Raw genomic sequence first — 17,755 nt, 5'->3', positions numbered from 1 at the left:
TCTCCTCTTTCTGACGACACCTAAATCGTTGCCCTACACCTTTTAGTTTTCTCTATTTTCGCAATCGAAATCGCGATAGCGGCAATTTCAATCGCGAAAATAGCGAAAACTAAAAGACGTAGGGTGGTGGTTTATATATCATTGGAAAGAGGAGAAAGAGAGCTTTAAAATGATATGCATCTTTCCATAGTTTCTGCACTGCTCGGAGTCCCTTTAAATAAAGGAGGCAAATATGTGAAAAAGATAATTAGAAGATACGTATCGAAAATAAAAAAAGATTCCTTATTTAAAAAAAAAAAAAAAAAAAAAAAAAAAAGACTTACTTTCCAGGCGAACCTCATATATTCATATGAAACTGCTTTAAAAAGGAAATACAAACAAATCCAATGCAATAAACTAGTTTAATTAGCATTATGTAAACATTTCTCAAAACCAAACAACATATATCTTTGGCACACTCAAAAGGAAAAACAAACAAAAAAACCCAAACAAGAGTTGATCTGTCACTCGCATGTGAAAGGTGGCCAACTTGTGGCATAAACACATTTATGTTAACAGAACCGATTTGTTAATGCTTTGCATCACAGTGATGGCACCAAAGCCTTTTTATTTGCTGAAATGGGGGGAGACCCCACAGAGCTGCTATAACTATGTACTGGTGACAGGTCCATAAATCAAACACTTCAAGCCCAACTCCATGATTTTTTTTTTCTTCTTTACACACACCCCTGGCCTCCTGCAATGCATTCTGGGAGGGGGTGTGGCACAGGCACACTTCACCTCTGATGTGATGTGGAGGGCGTTGTAGTTACAGCTAATTACAACCCTTTCCTATAATGGAAGGCGTGGCTATGGGGTAATTGGGATGGGGCCTGGATACAGCCATATTGAATATACTGTGGCTGGTTGTGGTAGGAGGCAAAGATGACAGCCTGCCGCACAAGCTTCCTCTCACTTGGACCTAATAGAAGAAGAGTCAAGATGAGCGTTCCAATTCATCCGGAACAGTGTTCCAATATGGATCAGAACAAGAATATGAAGCGCATTGATCAGGGTGGGTGGGATAGAGGGGGTTAACTCATCCTTGACGCCACCTCCATCCACTGCCTTCGACGATGCGTTCCAGCTACTTCCTCCTTCTGGCAGTGAAGGAGGAAGTACTGAGAGCTGGAACAAACTGTGAGGAAATGGGGCGCACAGAGGTGGTGTCAAGGCAGTTATTCCCCCCTCCCCAAACGTTGCTATCCACTGTGCTTCACACCATTGTTCTGTTCAGATTCTTTTGGAACAGTGTTCTGATATGGAACTTGCATTACTGAGGAGTGTGGGTACAGGGAGAAGCAAAATGCTCTGCTTGAAGAGGGAGGGGTGCCTATTTGTGTTAGAGAAGCAGTGGGGGAAAGGAAATAATAAAAAATAATAATTCAGGAGCAGACACTAAAGAAAACATGAGCATTCAAATGAAAACTCGCTCTTTCGATGTAAGAGAAGTAGTCCGTCATCTGCTGTAGCCGCCATACTGGAACTACTCTCTAGAGGAAGGCACAGTTTTCATTTTAAAACAAAACAAGATCATATTAAAGATTAATCTAGATCAAACAGTAAGGCGTTGTCAAATCGAAAGGCACACTGTGTTTTGTGGTCATAGATGATGTCAGCACGGCCATCTCTATCTACTTCCTTCAAGATCGGGGCGGGATCAGAGTTTTGTAAGTCGGGGCTCTGTTCCTGCTGGACCACCTCAGGAATATCATCTCCATCCAATGGTCCAGGTGGGATTACAGTGAAACAGAGTCCCTGGTCTTCTGCACTGGTGTCTTCAGGCTGCACAGACTGGCTCTCTGAATCATCCTGGAGGCCTGGATCCGGCACACTATCCTCCCCTCTTCCTTCTATGTCAGACTGGCTGGTGTCATCTGACTGGTAACTTATCTGCTTCTTCACCTTGCTCAGATCTGCGTATCTCTCCCTCTGGGCCCGATAGCGTTCCTCTTCCAGCTCCGGTTTCTGCAGGGCAAACAATAAGACATAAAACATTAAACACAAAGTCAGTAAACATTGCTGCAGCCTGAATGCTGTGAGGAATTGCTTTACACCTGGCTGCACAGATCAAGTGGAAGCCATTTATGGCAGATAAAGACGCCGGGCGGCCTCCTGGGAGATCATCTGTAGTTATGTGATCTGCTTCATGTGTTACTGTTAATTTGTTGTGTTACACTTCAACAAAAAGGGTTCTTAACCTGTCTTGCATCTAAAACATGTACCGTACTTATTTTGTAAATACTCTGTGATAACGGTGCTACTCATAAAGAATTACAGTCATAGGATGGATGACAAAATAAAATGAGGGTTCCAATTGGTGGAAAATGCAAAACTTCATCCAGGGCTCTCTGGCCATTTTAGCGCCCCGGTCACGGCACCTTTTGTCTCCTTATCTAGTGAACAGAAAGGTCATAACCTACATAAAAAAAAATAGTTGTGTAGGCACCAGTAAGAAATTGATATAGATATAATATACATACATAAGAGATGGCTCACCCTAAGCCTGCTGAAAGTCTGTGGTGGTAATGCTATTCCCCCGAGTTGTCACAACTTGGGGGGAATCGTAATTCGGGGTCCGGCAATCTCTAGAGCCCAAATTAGTCAGTAAAGTAATTTTGAGGAGGAGGAGGATAAATACAATTGCTTATATCATCAGTTTATTTTTACCTCAGGTTCACTTTAAGGCCTCTTTCACAGTGCGACGTTAAAGTCGCCCGTTAGAAAATATTCCAACGCAGACTAACGCACAGCAATACAAAGTCTGCGCGACATTCACAGTGCACACGTTGGGTGTAACGTGTAGCAATATTTAGGACGTGCTGCATGCTGTGCGTTTAGCAATACATTTGCTGTGTTATCTGTGTTGCACATGCTTAGTAATTTTTTTTTTTTTTTTTTAAATGTATGCATGCGTCATTTTTGTTCCATCATTGTGCGACGAAAAGGCGCACCAAACGCAGGGCTAAAGAATGTACTATAACGTCCAAGTTAGTCTACAATGCATGGCATTAGAGGCACGTTATGCGACCTTAACGTCGCATCAAACGCAACGTCCCACTGTGAAAGAGGCCTAAAGGGTGTTTTAACATCCAAAAACAAAAAAATTGCCCCCCAAAAAATATTGCCACAAATATATTAACAACCTCTGCCTCCCTTTCTCTAAAAGAAGCCCCAATATGTCCCTAATTTTTTTCTCTTTTTACCTGGTCTAAGTGCCTTTGCCTAACTGCAGGAACCGTGCAGTGCCAGTAACAAGCTTATCTCAGCATGCAAATAACAGAAAGCTTCCTATTTTCATTTTGGATAAAGGATGGTGCACATGACACTATTGTTTGATAATTTCTAACATGTCCAATCTGCTTCCAATCGATATATAGGATTAATTTTGAGTTCAGTACTGCACAAACTATCACTTTAGCAAGAGCTTTTCAAATCACAAGTACTGAGAAAAGTGCTGCTTGTCTGTTCCAGGACACCTGAAGCGAGAGTGATATGGAGGCTGCCATATTTATTTCCTTTTAAACAATGCAAATTGCCTGGCTGTCCTACTGATCCTCTGCCTCTAATACTTGTAGCCATAGACCCTGAACAAGAATACAGATCAGATGTTTGACTGTATTTGCTGCATACTTGTTTCAGTTGTGTAGTACAAAACATTACTAATGCCAGAAAGATCAGCTGGATGCCAGGCAACTGGTGTTTAAATGAAATAAATATGGCAGCCTCCACATTAATCTTTACTTCATGGGTGCTTTAAAACCAACACAAGGTAATTTATATGCAAGACTTTGCCGGTGTTATGTCTGATTGTGCTGTCCGGAAACTCCCTTCCACACAGGGCTGTGGAGTCGGAGTTGGAGTCGAGGAGTCGGAGTAATTTTGGGCACCCGGAGTCGGAGTCATGGTTTCATAAACTGAGGAGTCGGAGTTGGGTGATTTTTGTACAAAATCCACAGCCCTGTTAAATATTAGACTAAGGAATTGGAGCCTATGTCATTTTGGTTACCCGTAGTCGGAGTCGTGGTTTCATAAACTGAGGAGTCGGAGTTGGAAGATTTTTGTACCGACTCCACAGCCCTTCCACACTGACTTTCATGCATGCTCAGTGGGAAGTTAATTATGTTGCCGGTGGTTAAAGATTAAATATTTCTGCTTCCACACCGCCTACACTCCCCAAATTTTCCTGGTGGAGAAAGAGGGTCTCCCCCCCCCCCCCCGATCTACCTATGTGTGAAATTGCAGCCCCCAAGCCCTGCTGGTTCCCGAAATAGATTACAGAAACTTAACTCGGGAACCAGCAGGGGGCTGCAATTCAGCATAGACTTAGTGTGGGGGCTCCCCTCCATACCCTGAAAATTTGGAGAGTGTAGGAGGAGGTGTGGAAGCGGAGATATTGAGTGTTTTACTGCTGGCAGCATAATTAAATAGGAAATGTAGCAGCACAGGCTCCTACTGCACATACGGGGTCAGCAGAAATTAACAGGCAGCGCAATCAGACATCACCGGTAGTAGAATATAGCTATTCTATTCTATCCTCATACAAACTTTCCTCTTATCTGTGCCCAACACTAACTTCCCCCTACCTACAACCAACCCCCCCTTCCCCACATACATCTAAAGCCCTGTACACATGCCTGACTAAAGTCAGCTGGGGTGGGTGCTAAGGACCCCCTCAGGCATTAGTCAGGCGTGTATACAGCGACCTCCAACCACCGCTCCACAAGCAATCCGCCCGGCAGATCAACTTGGTTGAGCGGTGGCCAACTCTTTGTGCATGCCGCATCCCTGCGTGATGTCACACACGTGCTGCTTCATCATCCCCCTGCCCCCACACAGTAACAGTTCGCGTTGTCAGCTAGAATCCAATGCACAACTGAACTACAGCAGCCAAACGTCTGTCCGAACTGCTGGAGCCAAACAGCGCTCAGCTATGCTACAGCTATGTGCCCAATCGCCACATTTGTCCACATGACCGGACTGTCCGCTGTCAGCAATACATTACCCGCCGCTAGCCAGAGTTTGGCTATATAATACTCCAACCAAATTGCCCTTTGTGTACCTGAGATGGTACCGAAGGAAAAATGCATACATACCTGGGGATTCCTCCAGCTCCCCTTCTGCCTGATCGGTTCCTCGCTGCCATCTTCCTCCTGGATCCTCCGCTACGGCTCCCAGTATTTTGGCCAGTCAACGTAGTCTGGCCGTGCGCGCTGCCCCATCGCCCGGGAGTATTCTGCACCTGCGGCAGGGTGCACACACACTACACCCCGACTGGCCAAATTACTGGGAGCTGTAGCAGAGGATCCAAGAGGAAGAGGATGGCGAGGGACCGACCAGGCAGGAGGGGGCTGGAGGGAGCCCAAGGTATGTATACATTTTTCCTTTGGTGCCATGTCACTAAGTAAATAGCGACTAGTTACATTAGAGCCTATGGAATGGTGTCCAATTTACCTGATCCATGCTGCCAACCATGAGTCTAAATCCACAAAACAGGAAGTGAGGAAATCTGAATCAGAGTTTGGGTTCAATTTAGGGAATTACAAGATCAAACAAAGAAGGGGCAATCATAACTGCTAAGGAGGAACAATGGCCCACATTCTCATGAAACTGTATGCCGTTATGACTCAACTATATCTGACGGGAGAATTGTGCTTGTTCTACGGCAAACAAGAAAAAAAAATAAAGTAATTTCTGTTGTGGATAACAAAACCCATTGTTCGCAATTCTACACATCCATTCTATAAATAAGTAATGCAAAAGTCTATTCATGCTTACTTGGCCCTGACACTAGGACATGCCACCACCTAGTGGTAATCATATACAATGCACTTTTGCCACTCTAGATTTGACTCAAACTGAAGTAAACCTGAAATGAAAAAGTAAAATTTAAGATGAATACAGTCTTTAGAACTAACCATAAACAGAGGTGGAAAATCCAGGTCTGCGAGTTAAACAGCAGCCATGCCAGCGTGACATTAAATCTGGTTTATTCAACCCCCACACAGAGAAATTACCTATTAGAGTGGACCTGAACTCTTGCACAGGACAGAAGGAAAACAAGAGAAATGCACCCCATATATATTTAGAGAGTTTAGCCTATCTAATCCCCCTCATCTGTGTATAATTCCAAGTTGTAATTTGATCTCTCCCGTGTCACATGACTGCCACGGCAGATAAGCTCATTTGAAAGCACAGGATGTTATTGACAATATGTCTGCTTCCATGAATCAGGAAGTAGAAACAGTGCAGATTTATTTTAGGATTTGTATGAGATGTAACAAAGAAATGTTTTATCTTTAAAGGTTATTATACTGTTGTTCTTTCACCTAGAGCGGTAAGAGAAAAACCTCTTTTTATGATTTTTTTATAGAAAAATACTATTTATTCTGGGCGCCTCCATCCCCACTAATTTCCAATCTGATCTGCATGCTTGTTCAGGGTCTATGGCTAAAAGAGTATTGAAGGCAGAGGATTAGCAGGACAGCCAGGGAATGTGCATTGTTCAACCACTTGAGGACTAGAGGTTTATACCCACCTAGTGTCCAGGTGATTTTTTTTTTTTTTTTTTTTTTTTTTTTTTTTTACACAATTCTGCACTTTACAACTTTAATGGTTTATTGCTTGGTCATACAACTTAGCACCCAAATGAATTGTACCTCCTTTTCTTCCCACAAATAGACCTTTCTTTTGGTGGTATTTAATTGCTGCTGCTGGTTTTATTTTTATTAAATAAAAAAGCCCTACATACAGATGAGTAAATTGGCTTCCTCCTTAAATGGGCGCTATGGCTAACAATTGTAAAATGTAATATATGTGCAAACCTATACAGAAGTTTTTTCCAGAGCGAAGTGAGCCAAAAATTACTTTTCTCCTATGTTGCTGTCACTTACAGTAGGTTGTAGAAATCTGACAGAAGTGACAGGGTTTGGACTAGTCCATCTCTTCATGGGGGGGGGGGGTTCTCAGGGATTCATTTATTTTCAAAAGCACTTCGTGAATGGCAGTTGCTCTATCCAACTGCCAAAAAAACTGAAGCAAGCAGGGAAGCTAGCCAGCATCATTGTTTAAATCCTTTTTAGGGAATATCTTTATAAAGAATGAAAGCCTTGCTGAGAATCCCCTATGAAGAGATGGACTAGTCCAAAACCTGTCAATTCTGTCAGATTTCTACTACCTATTGTAAGCAACATAGGAGAAAAAGTAATTTATGGCTCATTTTACTCTGGACAAAACACACTTCTTCCTTGTCTAGGTTTGCACATTTTTTTAATTTTTCGCCATAGTTCCCCTTTAATCGGCCCTAGACTAACACTAACAATACACACACATTACATATGGCTATGCCAGGGATTAGCTTGTGAGCCCATCAGAGGGACAGTTAGTGACCAGACAATATACTCTGTACAGTGCTGCGTAAGATGTCAGCGTTCTATAAATATTTGGTAAATTATTTACCTAAATAAACAGCTTGCCAACTCCGATCACTGGCTGGCAGGCTGATCGCTGGGGTCCGACGGGACGGGAGAGATCGCTGGTTCCCTGCAAATCTTGCCTTCGGCGAGATGACACCATATATGGCGGTGTGGAGGAACAACAGAGCTGCTCACCCACCGCCATATGGCGTTAGGTGGTCGGGAAGAAGGTAATAGGAAATAAATATGCCATCCTCCCACGTCTCTCACCTTGGGTTCCCTTTAAGCCCCATATGCAATTAACTTTTTCTCCTGAGTTTTCTCCTAGGAGTTACATCTTCTACTTAGAATAACTTTTCAGCACTTCCAAATTGAAAAAAAAAAATTACCAAAAAGTAGGTGAACAAGTACTATCAAAATTATGTTGAGTGTTTTCTTGCTTGCTGGTGGTTTAAAAGGCATTTTAATCGACAAGTTTGAAATTATCCCCCAGGAGAAAAAGTTAATTGCATATCGGCCAAAAAAGTCAAACTCCACAGCTCTGGCTGGAAACAGATCTGATCGGAACCATCATGCATGTGTTTTTGGAAAATCAAATCAGTACAATTACAGTACAATCTGGTTATAGTAAACCTCTGGATTTAGTAAACTCGGTCCTCAGGTCTCAGCAAATGCATCTGTATAAAATACAATGTATGACCAATTGATACAGTAAACTTCTGATATAGTAAACTACTTTTCCTGGTCCCTTGGAGTTTACTGTTAAGGGATTCTACTGTATACAAAAAGTTGCCTGCAGATCCCCTCATGTGTACCATACCTTAAAGATAGGATAAACAGCAACTGCAGCAGCCACAGGAAGCTCATATAGGCAGAAAGAATGTACCAGCGCAGCACAGAAGGTGGGAAACTGTCCCAAGCAAGGAATGGATGTACATCACAAACAAGCAGGTAATCACTTACATTCAATCGGATGTGGGTCCTCTCCGCGTTCATATCCAGCACATCAATCAGAGGCTGGTCTTCTAGTGTAGACCATGGGATGGTGGAGGGGCGTAAACCACTTTCCAGGAATTCTGCTACATTCTCTTCATCAATAAACCTTCTTTCCTGCAGAAAACAGAAAAGCACAATGAAAACCCCACAAAGCACAACACCAGAGATTTTCCTGGCTTGCAACGTGTACTGTTGCAATAGAGCATATATGTCAAACTCCGGCCCGCGGGCCGAATCTGGCCCTCCGAGCCATTAAATTTGGCCCTCAAGTGGTTTTCCCACTGTGCATTATATTTGGCCCACTCTAGACCACCAGGGAAGCTATATTGAAGGTGAAGCCCTAGAACACCATATGGGGGAGGTAGGGGGGAAAGCACTAAACACTAGGACACTCTATAGGGGAGCGTGGGGGCCTCTAGACACCAGGGAACTGTATAGAAGAAGGTAGGGGCTTCAGACACCAGGGAACTTTATAAGGGGGAAAAGGTGGCCAGTAGACCTTGAGGTTGGCCCGCGATTAGGTCCCAGTGTTCCATTTCGGCCCACTTTGTATTAGAGTTTGACACCCTTGCGATAGAGCATAAGGAGGAACGGCAGTGCAGTGTACGATGGTGCATCTTCCTGAAGGCGGGGTAAGGAGGGGAACAATGTGCTCAGCCAAGATGATCCAGCACTCATGATCTTTCAGCTATGCTTCAGGGAGGCTGTACATACAGCAGGGGTGACTTGTTCGGGCCCAGTTAAAACTAGCATGTGAAAGCACATATCCCAATATGCCTGTACATTGATATGCTGCCACTGTGACCTCTTAACTCTGTCCTACAAATAAGACAATCAATGTTGTCTAGTCCATACAAGTTATAATGTAATGGTGTGCAAACATTATACAACCACTTACTCCTCGACTCCGACTCCTTAGTCTAATACTTGCCAGGGCTGTGTATTTTGTACAAAAATCATCCGACTCCTCAGTTTATGAAATCACCAACTCCGACTCTGGTTACCCAAAATTGCTCTGACTCCGACTCCTCGACTCGGACTCCACAGCCATGGGTGGGAGCACCGTGGGCAGGAGTGATAGGAGCTCTGTACTCCTGTCTGCTGTACAAAGCTAGCAGCTATAGCAAGAGGGATATTAGGCTGTGTACAAACCACACAATGCTCACATCAGATGGACAGGAAAATTCTTGTTGTTTATTTCCTGCATGTCCCATCTGCTTCGGATTGAGAAAGGGATCAATTTTGTGATCAGTACTAATCTCAGAATCAATCTCTTTCTCAATCGGAAGCAGATCGGGCATGCAGGAAAATCAAACAAAGGGAAATTTCCCATCAATTTGACAGGAAAATTGCATGCTGTATACCAGGCATTATGGCTAGTATACACCATACAATTTCCCTTCAGATAAATGGGTCAAATAGATAATTTCCAACAGGTCCAATCTGATTTCCGATTTTTTATTCTGAACAATTTTGTATAAAAGTGATCGAAAAATCGAATGGAAATCAGATCGGACCTGTTGAAAATTATCTACTCGACCAATCTATCTGAAGGGAAATTGTATGGTGTGTATCAGGCTTTAGAATGGATCTCTGCTGGCAGACAATGACATTTGAGGGGTAGTTCAGCACAAAAACTGCCCTTCATTGTAAAAAATGATGTATCCAACTTAGATTGAACATATAAATTATAGGCCTGTAAAATGGAGTATAAAATGAAGAGTGTCCATGTCATTTGCAATTCGCTGCAATTGCTTGCTTGGGTCATACATATCTCCATATACCGTCATTTGTACATCCATTGATTTCAGCAGTGGTGGGGTGTTTTGACACCCTGGAGAAAAAGGCACTGGAGACAAAAGAGGCTCTCTTTGCTAACCAGCTGTCTATGCTCAGGCACTGTTACTGGCCTGAGGAAGCGGGCTTGGACCCGTGAAACGCGTTGCCTGAGCTAATAAAATTATAGTGTCTTAAACTAGATTGTCATCATTGAGGTACGTCACCTCACCCTTTTTCGATTTTATTGTGGCTTTTAACTTCAAACCTGGGCGCCTCTTTATCCCAATTATAAATCCATTGATTGCTTAAAAAAAAAAAAAAAAAAAAAAAAAATGTACAATAAAGAATAGAGTACCTGGTGCTTTGGCAAATTTATGTACAAACTACTGTTATATGGCAATACGTATGAAAGTTATTGGATGGGCCTTCTATATTTATAGTAGATTTAAAGCCATTTTTGTCTTTTTTCTAAATATAAGCTTACCTTATGACTCAATTAAAACAACATGGCATTGGTGCTGCATAGGGGTACAGTGGATCTCTGTCCCCATTTCTACAATACAATTGGTTTCCAGGATAATGAGCATTTTTCAGGGCAGGGCTAAGTTTTTAGATCGCCTACAAATCCCCAAAAAAATCATTTGCCAATAAAGTGAATGGTGGTGAACCCACTCTGAGATTTAATAGCAGGACATGTAGAATTTTGGGTGCATTTATGCTCAAATGCAAAGGATATAGGCGGTGCAAAATCGCTTCTAAAAGACAAATACTTATAATGCGTTTTTCTCCTGGCAGACTCAAGCGCCAGAGCTGCAGCCACTAGGACGCGCTCCATAGGCAGTTGAAGTGTTAAGGAGACTTGCCCAAGGTCTCCTACTGAATAGGTGCTGGCTTACTGAACAGGCAGAGCAGAGATTCGAACCCTGGTCTCCTGTGTCAGAGGCAGAGCCCTTAACCATTACACTACCCCGCCACTTTAGGGCTCAGACACACTATAAGCGCTTTTCTGAGTGCTTTTTGGCCTCTAGAGCTTTCTGAAAGCTTTTTTAAAAACACTTCCATTGACTTGCATAAAAATCGCGGTAAAATCATGGAATTTTATCATGAGCGCGATTTTACTGCAGGTCAATGGGAGTGTTTTTAAAAAGGTCTCGGAAAGCTCTGGAGGCCAAAAAGCGCTCAGAAAAGCGCTTATAGTGTGTCTGAACCCTTAAAATCACTTTTCAAGGTGATTTTGCAGCGAGTTGAACGCGTATAAATATACTCAACCGCCCCCTTGCAAATAAAGATAACAGACGCTTCTCTGATTGGAGCTACAAAAGCATCTAAGATCTGTTCTCCTAGGGGGCAGGGCTATGGGCAGAAGCCAGACATCGGGACACTAAATAGTATATTTAAACTTTATTTAAACAGGAAAAAAGGTAATAAAAAAAATGCCAGGAATTGCAACTGTTCTAGAAATCGCTGGACACAGCGCTTGCACGATTTAAAGCCAATGGGAACCGTAAAAAAAAAAAAAAAAAAAAAAAAAAAAAAAAAAAAAGGGGGGGGGGGGAGGGAAGGCTCTGAGTACATTTGAAATCAGCGCCGGTAGACTTGGGCTCAGGATACAGTGGTATATGGCTGATCCTGCTTCTTGCACAAGTCCGGGCCATTTTAATTACTATTCCCCCTCCAGGCCGCCATGGATAGTGGGGGAATGAAATAATTCAGCTTCCAGCGATTGCTGCGATCTTCTGACGGAGCCGACGTTACTCACTGAGCGCCGCTATAGACTGATTGCCATTATAGTCTATGGCGGCGCCCAAATCTAGCAGCGCTGAAAAGCACTGCTCCGGAAGGCTCTGGATCCTAGAGCCTTTCCTCTCCTGGACCCCATAGCAGAATTCAAACAATTTGGTCAAATAATGCTTTGTCCACGGCTGAAGGGAGGTTTCAGAAGTCTTCGAGAGTGCTCTTGAAGATTGTTGTTCAATACTGCCAGTGCAGTATGCAGCGGCCTGTCTTCGGGAGGACTCAACTCCAGCAAGACCCCTGCAGTGGGAGATTCGAACGAGGAGCTGCCGCTGCAATGAGGGCACTAGGAGAGGAGAGGCTCTATAAGAGCCAGAGGCCTCCCTCTCCTTAACCACCTTAGCGGTATGGACGAGCTCAGCTCGTCCATTACCGCCAGAGGGTGCCGCTCAGGCCCTGCTGGGCCGATTTTGATCAAATAAAGAGCAGCACACGCAGCCGGCACTTTGCCAGCCGCGTGTGCTGCCCGATCGCCACCGCTCTGCGGCGATCCGCCGCGAGCAGCGGTGAAAGAGGGTCCCCCCAGCCGCCTGAGCCCTGCGCAGCCGGAAAAAATAGTTCCGGCCAGCGCTAAGGGCTGGATCGGAGGCGGCTGACGTCAGGACGTATGACGTCACTCCGCTCGTCGCCATGGCGACAGGAGAAGCCAAATACGGAAGGCTGCTTATTGCGGCCTTCCGTGTTACTTTTGGCCGCCGGAGGCGATCAGAAGAACGCCTCCGGAGCGCCATCTATTTAAAAAAAAACCTCATGCAGCAGCCCTGGCGATCTTAATAGAACGCCAGGGTGGTTAAGTATCTGGTTTTTTTTTAACAATTCTCATTTACTTTAAAGGTCAACTAAAGCCAGAGTTATGGAGGCTGCCAGATTTACTCCTTTTAAGCAATACCAGTTGCCTGGCTCTCCTGCTGATCCTCTGCCTCTAATGCTTTTAGCCACAGTCCGTGAACAAGCATGCAGAAGATGAGGTGTTTCTGACATTATTAGGTCTGGCAAGATTAGCTGCATGCTTGTTTCTGGTGCAGTTCAGACACTACTGCAGCCAAATAGACCGGTAGGGATGTCAGGCAACTGGTATTGTTTAAAAGGATATAAATATGGCAACCTCCATATACCTCTCACTACTGTTGTCCTTTAACCACTTCAGGATTCTGCGTACGCTTAAGTACGCCCCTGAATCCTGAAGTGGATTCCATGGAAACGGCCGTTCTATGTCAGCTCACGGAGGGTGTCTCCGTGAACACCCTGCGAGCCGATCGGCGGCTCGCAGGGTAAATGTAAACACACGGGGAAGATCTTCCCCGGTGTTTACATGTATATGGCGCTGCTGCGCAGCAGCGCCGTAGAGGACATCGGCGATCCCCGGCCTCTGATTGGCCGGGGATCGCCGGCATCTGATAGGCTAAAGCCTATCCCATCAGGCGCAGGACGGAAATCCGTCCTGCGCCGCTCACAAAGGAAGGGAGAGGGAGGGAAGGGGAAGGAGGCCAGAAAGCGCTGCGGAGGGGGGCTTTGAAGAGCCCCCTCCCGCAAGCGCAAGCAGCCGGCGGCGATCAGACCCCCCCGGCAGGACATCCCCCTAGTGGGGAAAAAAGAGTGGCAGTCTGATCGCCCTGGCTGCCAGCTGATCGGTGCTGCGGGCTGGAGAGCCCACGCAGCACCGATCAGCAAAAAACCCTGTGGTACAGAAGTGGTTAATAGCTACACAGTGATTCCTAGTAGGTCCCTGCCCTTATTAAGTTCTCATAAAAAGTTTTCATTCTTTTCATTCAGTCCAATAATTTTTTTAACAGAAAATTGCATATTTGGACTGCTTGATTAATAAAATTAGTGCCTCAGAAGGTAATAAATAAAAAAAACTGCTATTTGTTTGAACACCCATAATCGTGGAGACACAGGAAGAACAAACCGTTGTAACACATACTCTAAAGGTACCATACACAGAGGATGTATGGGCAGATCTCTCTCTGATCGAAGAGAGACCTGTTGCCTGCCCACATACCACAGGCCGATTCCCGATGGATTTCACCATTAATTCTCTCGGGAATCGGCATAGTGACACCGCATCTACCGCACCCACGCTGTCCCCATAATGTAAAATGCTCCCGCCCAGTGTAGCATACTTTACCTGTTTGCCGCTGGCTCCGAGCTCTGTCCGCATACACACGCCCCAGGTGGTTGCCGGCGTATGTGTGACATCACACGTGCATCCATGCTACACTGGCAACCCCATGGGGTGCATGTATGCAGACTGAGTCCGGAGCCAGCAACTAACAGGTGAAGTACGCTGCACTGGGCTGGAGCATTTCACATTAGAGGGAAAGCACCAGGGGTTCCGCTGCACCTCCCAATATTGCATGCCACTATCGCCGCACATCTGATCGAGCAAGCTGTTCCTACATCTTGCAGCATGTTCAATCGATACTTCCAACCTATTTCGGCCTGAATTTGGTCACATGGTCAATCGGGCATGCTCTTGGCAGCACTGATTTTCATCTAATCCGATGATTAATAATAAAATCACAAGGTCGATCGGCTGCAAAATCGCCTAATGTATGGCCACCTTAAAGGGAATCTAAACTAAAAAGGATATGGTTTTTTCCTTTTAAAATAATATCAGTTGCCTAACTCTCTTGCTGATCCTGTGTCTCTAATACTAGGTACAAGTTACGTTTTCTCGTTCGATAGATGCGTTTGATTGATAATTTCTGTCATGTCCGATATTACTCTCGATCGTTTTACCGCTCGATTTTTCATAGAAGTGAATGGAAATTGATAAGAAAAGATAAGAGAATCAAGCGGAAAAACTAATTGAAAATCAGACGAACAGGAAATCGACTGAAAAAACAAAACAAAAGAAATAAAAAACGCATCATGTGTACCCAGCATCATACTTTTAGCCACAGCCCCTCAGCAAGCATGCAGATCAGGTGCTCTGACTGAAGTCAGACTGGATTAGCTGCATGCTTGTTTCAGGTGTGCGATTCAGCCACTACTGCAGCCAAAGAGATCAGCAGGACTGCCAAGCAACTGGTATTGTTTAAAAGGAAACAGCCATATCCTTCTCAGTTTAGGTTCCCTTTAAGTACATCAGTAACAAACAATATTGAAGTTAGAAACACACAAGTACTTTACCTGTAAAGAATTGCTATTCACACCAAAGTAGAGATTCTTCCAAAGTCCAAAGCATTCTGAGGTTTTTGTAAGCTCTATGACGGTGTTGTCCTCTGAAACATTCACAGCAATGTAATCTGTATTGAGGCTATATTGCGGTAAAAACTGTACAAATAGAACATAGGCCACATTTGTGTGTTTCACACAAAACCTAATTTCACATTGATAACTGCTGACCTCTGATGTGATGCTATTCTCATCAATATCTTTGACATGAATAACTAAAGTCAGTGAGGTAGCATTCTGTGAGCAGGTAAATATAGGGCACTCAGGGGAAACATGTGGTAAACAGTTCTGGGCACTTTCTGCTGTGACTGACTCCTGTCCTGAAGGAAGGATCTCCTGTGTCCCTGAAGCCTCTTGTGGGTTACAGATGGTTGAGTTGGATTCAGATTCTGACACTTTTGATACCGGATCCTGCATTAACATAGGGATATTTTGCTGAACCACCGGTAGAGTGATTACTAGCTGCTTTTTACTCTTATTAAACTGGGCAGTCCCTCTTTCCTCCTCCACCAAATAGGGAAGTTTCAGATCTAGTTTATAGGCTGGTTTCTGGGACTCCAGGCTCAAAGCTTTCCCTTCAATTTTTAGATCTGCTTCAGATGCTGAGTTCAGGAGTGGCAAATCTACAGTGATGACTAACTCCTTGGGCACTGGGCTGGGCGTGGAGTCCCGGGCATCTCTATAATCCTGGATATCCACATAAGAACGATGTCTTATGGTGTAATGGGGAATGGTGGGTTTCCAGCATGGCTTACATTCACCAGAAATGGATCCCACTTTAATTTCACTAGACACTGGACGGACCTTTTTGGGCTTTGTCTGGTTATGGCAACTCTCCTTTTGGTCCCCTGGCACTTTATAGGGATAGGGAAAAGTCAGTGGATCATTGGGGTCCTGCGGCTTTGGCTTAGCACCAGGATGTGGTTTTCGGATGACGCTGGCTTGTGGTACCCCCTTGTATTTCTCGCTGATGGTGGTAACGTTGGCAGTGTCTAGGACCACCTTGAAGCTCTTGGCCACAGTGTCCAGGGCAGTGAGGTCCACCATGGTCTTGAAGCGGTCACTCTTGGTGGCCAAGTGCAGGGTGTCTGGGTGGAAGATCACGTCGTAGATGACCTCCTTGTTGCCTTCAGGGCTTAGCTGCTCTCTGGCCGGGGTTAGGGAACACGGGAGGCTCCAGTGCTGGCCAGGCCTGCCCTCAGAGTCCTTTCCCGGCACCCACTGCGGCTGGCGGACCAGGGCATTGCTGCAGACGTTCAGATAGCAGGTCTGCTGGCCGCCCAGACTGGTCTGCAGCACGTGGTCTGGTTGCGGGTGGATGAACTGCACGTCCATGCCTCGTTCCCGCTCCATCTCGCTGATCTCCCGCTCGTACCGCCGCCGGTTCTCGGGGTCGCTGATCTCCTCCGCGTACTGAGCGAACAACTCCCGGAAGCGAGCGTCCTGGAAAGCGGTTCTGAATCGCTCCAGCTCCTCCGAGGTCACGTTCAGCTCTTCCATCCTGGCCGCCATTCTCCTCTAGCACTGATCTCCAAGGGAACCGGCGATTAATGATGAGGTCAGAGCGTACCGTGGAGTCAATTTTGATTGGCTAGTGGGAAAGCTGCGGTGTGGAAGCCGTCCAGTTGTCCAATAGGGTGATGGCGTCAGGTGGTTGCTATGGTGACCGTGTGGTTGTTGACATAGCATGTGCGGCTGGAGGGGGAAGGGTTGAGTGAGACGCAGTACAAGACGATGTATGCTTACATTGCATGCTGGGAGGGCAGTGGGGGTCATTCTGGGTCAGCTGTGCCACACTTACAGCTGCCTGCCTGTCCATACCTCCGGTCTAGGCTCTGCTGGAGCCCATATGCTGAACAGCTGCGGAGTTCTCAGCTGTCCCCCATTGCCAGGGAAATGAGATTTGTCCTGGGAAATAGTCCTGTTTTTAGAACACAACGGATTACGTTGCCTGTACTAAAAATGTCAGTTCTAAATATAGTTCATATTATACTAACCTAAGGCTGGCCATGCACATATCAATCTTCAGGGTTGCACTTCGAATCTACTTGGTGGTCCTTTGCCCCTATTGCTGGGTACACATGGTGTGTTCCCGCACTCGATGCACTGCTCGATTCACGTCGTTTCGTTTATTTCCGACATGTCCGATTCGCGTTTCGATGGATTGTTAGGTCGATTTGCCATACCTTACATGGCAATCGACCTAAAAATCATCGAAATGCGCTCGAAAATAGTAGAATCGCCGGGAATCAAGCGGCGCATCGAGTGCGGGAACAGTGTACCCAGCATAACATGGCCTTTTCGATCAACTTTTGATCAGTTTTGGATAGTTTGGTCAGTCAGTCAATAAGCTGATCAGGCATGTTTTAAAATCTATGAGTAGATAAGTGAATGATGGCCATAAAAGCCTTGCATACAAGTATGAGGCATGCTGCTTGGCAGGGGCTATATTATAGGTCCGAAGTGGAGCTTGTATGAAACTTCAGACCAACAGCTAATTCCTGCTTTTCTTCTCACTAATTTGGAAAGGTGCGTACACACCTTTGACGGAT

The 17,755-nt window shown here is 45.1% G+C and overlaps 1 protein-coding gene across 1 annotated transcript; it reads right to left on the bottom strand.

The window, feature by feature from the left end:
* Window positions 1–382: 382 nt before the first annotated feature.
* DNAAF2 (dynein axonemal assembly factor 2) lies at window positions 383–16,759 on the bottom strand. Its single transcript, XM_068251961.1, has 3 exons — window positions 15,159–16,759; window positions 8,418–8,564; window positions 383–2,007 (listed from the first exon to the last, which is right to left on the bottom strand). Exons 1-3 carry the CDS (start codon window positions 16,713–16,715, stop codon window positions 1,585–1,587), a joined length of 2,127 nt encoding a protein of 708 aa, XP_068108062.1. The 5' UTR covers window positions 16,716–16,759; the 3' UTR covers window positions 383–1,584.
* Between the last annotated feature and the right edge of the window lie 996 nt (window positions 16,760–17,755).

The sequence above is a fragment of the Hyperolius riggenbachi genome, chromosome 9, assembly GCF_040937935.1.
Source record: "Hyperolius riggenbachi isolate aHypRig1 chromosome 9, aHypRig1.pri, whole genome shotgun sequence".
NCBI classification, from domain to species: Eukaryota; Metazoa; Chordata; class Amphibia; order Anura; family Hyperoliidae; genus Hyperolius; species Hyperolius riggenbachi.
The sequence above is the reverse complement of the archived record's forward strand: the minus strand, read 5'-3'. Positions and strand labels throughout refer to the sequence as shown.

Excerpts from the sequence above, each read along its gene's own strand:
- DNAAF2 (XM_068251961.1), bottom strand. The coding sequence starts at position 16,715 with ATGGCGGCCAGGATGGAAGAGCTGAACGTGACCTCGGAGGAGCTGGAG. Across the intron at positions 8,565-15,158 it reads TGAATAGCAATTCTTTACAG|GAAAGAAGGTTTATTGATGA; the intron begins GTAAAGTACTTG and ends TGTTTTCTGCAG. Across the intron at positions 2,008-8,417 it reads GGACCCACATCCGATTGAAT|AAACCGGAGCTGGAAGAGGA; the intron begins GTAAGTGATTAC and ends TTTGCCCTGCAG.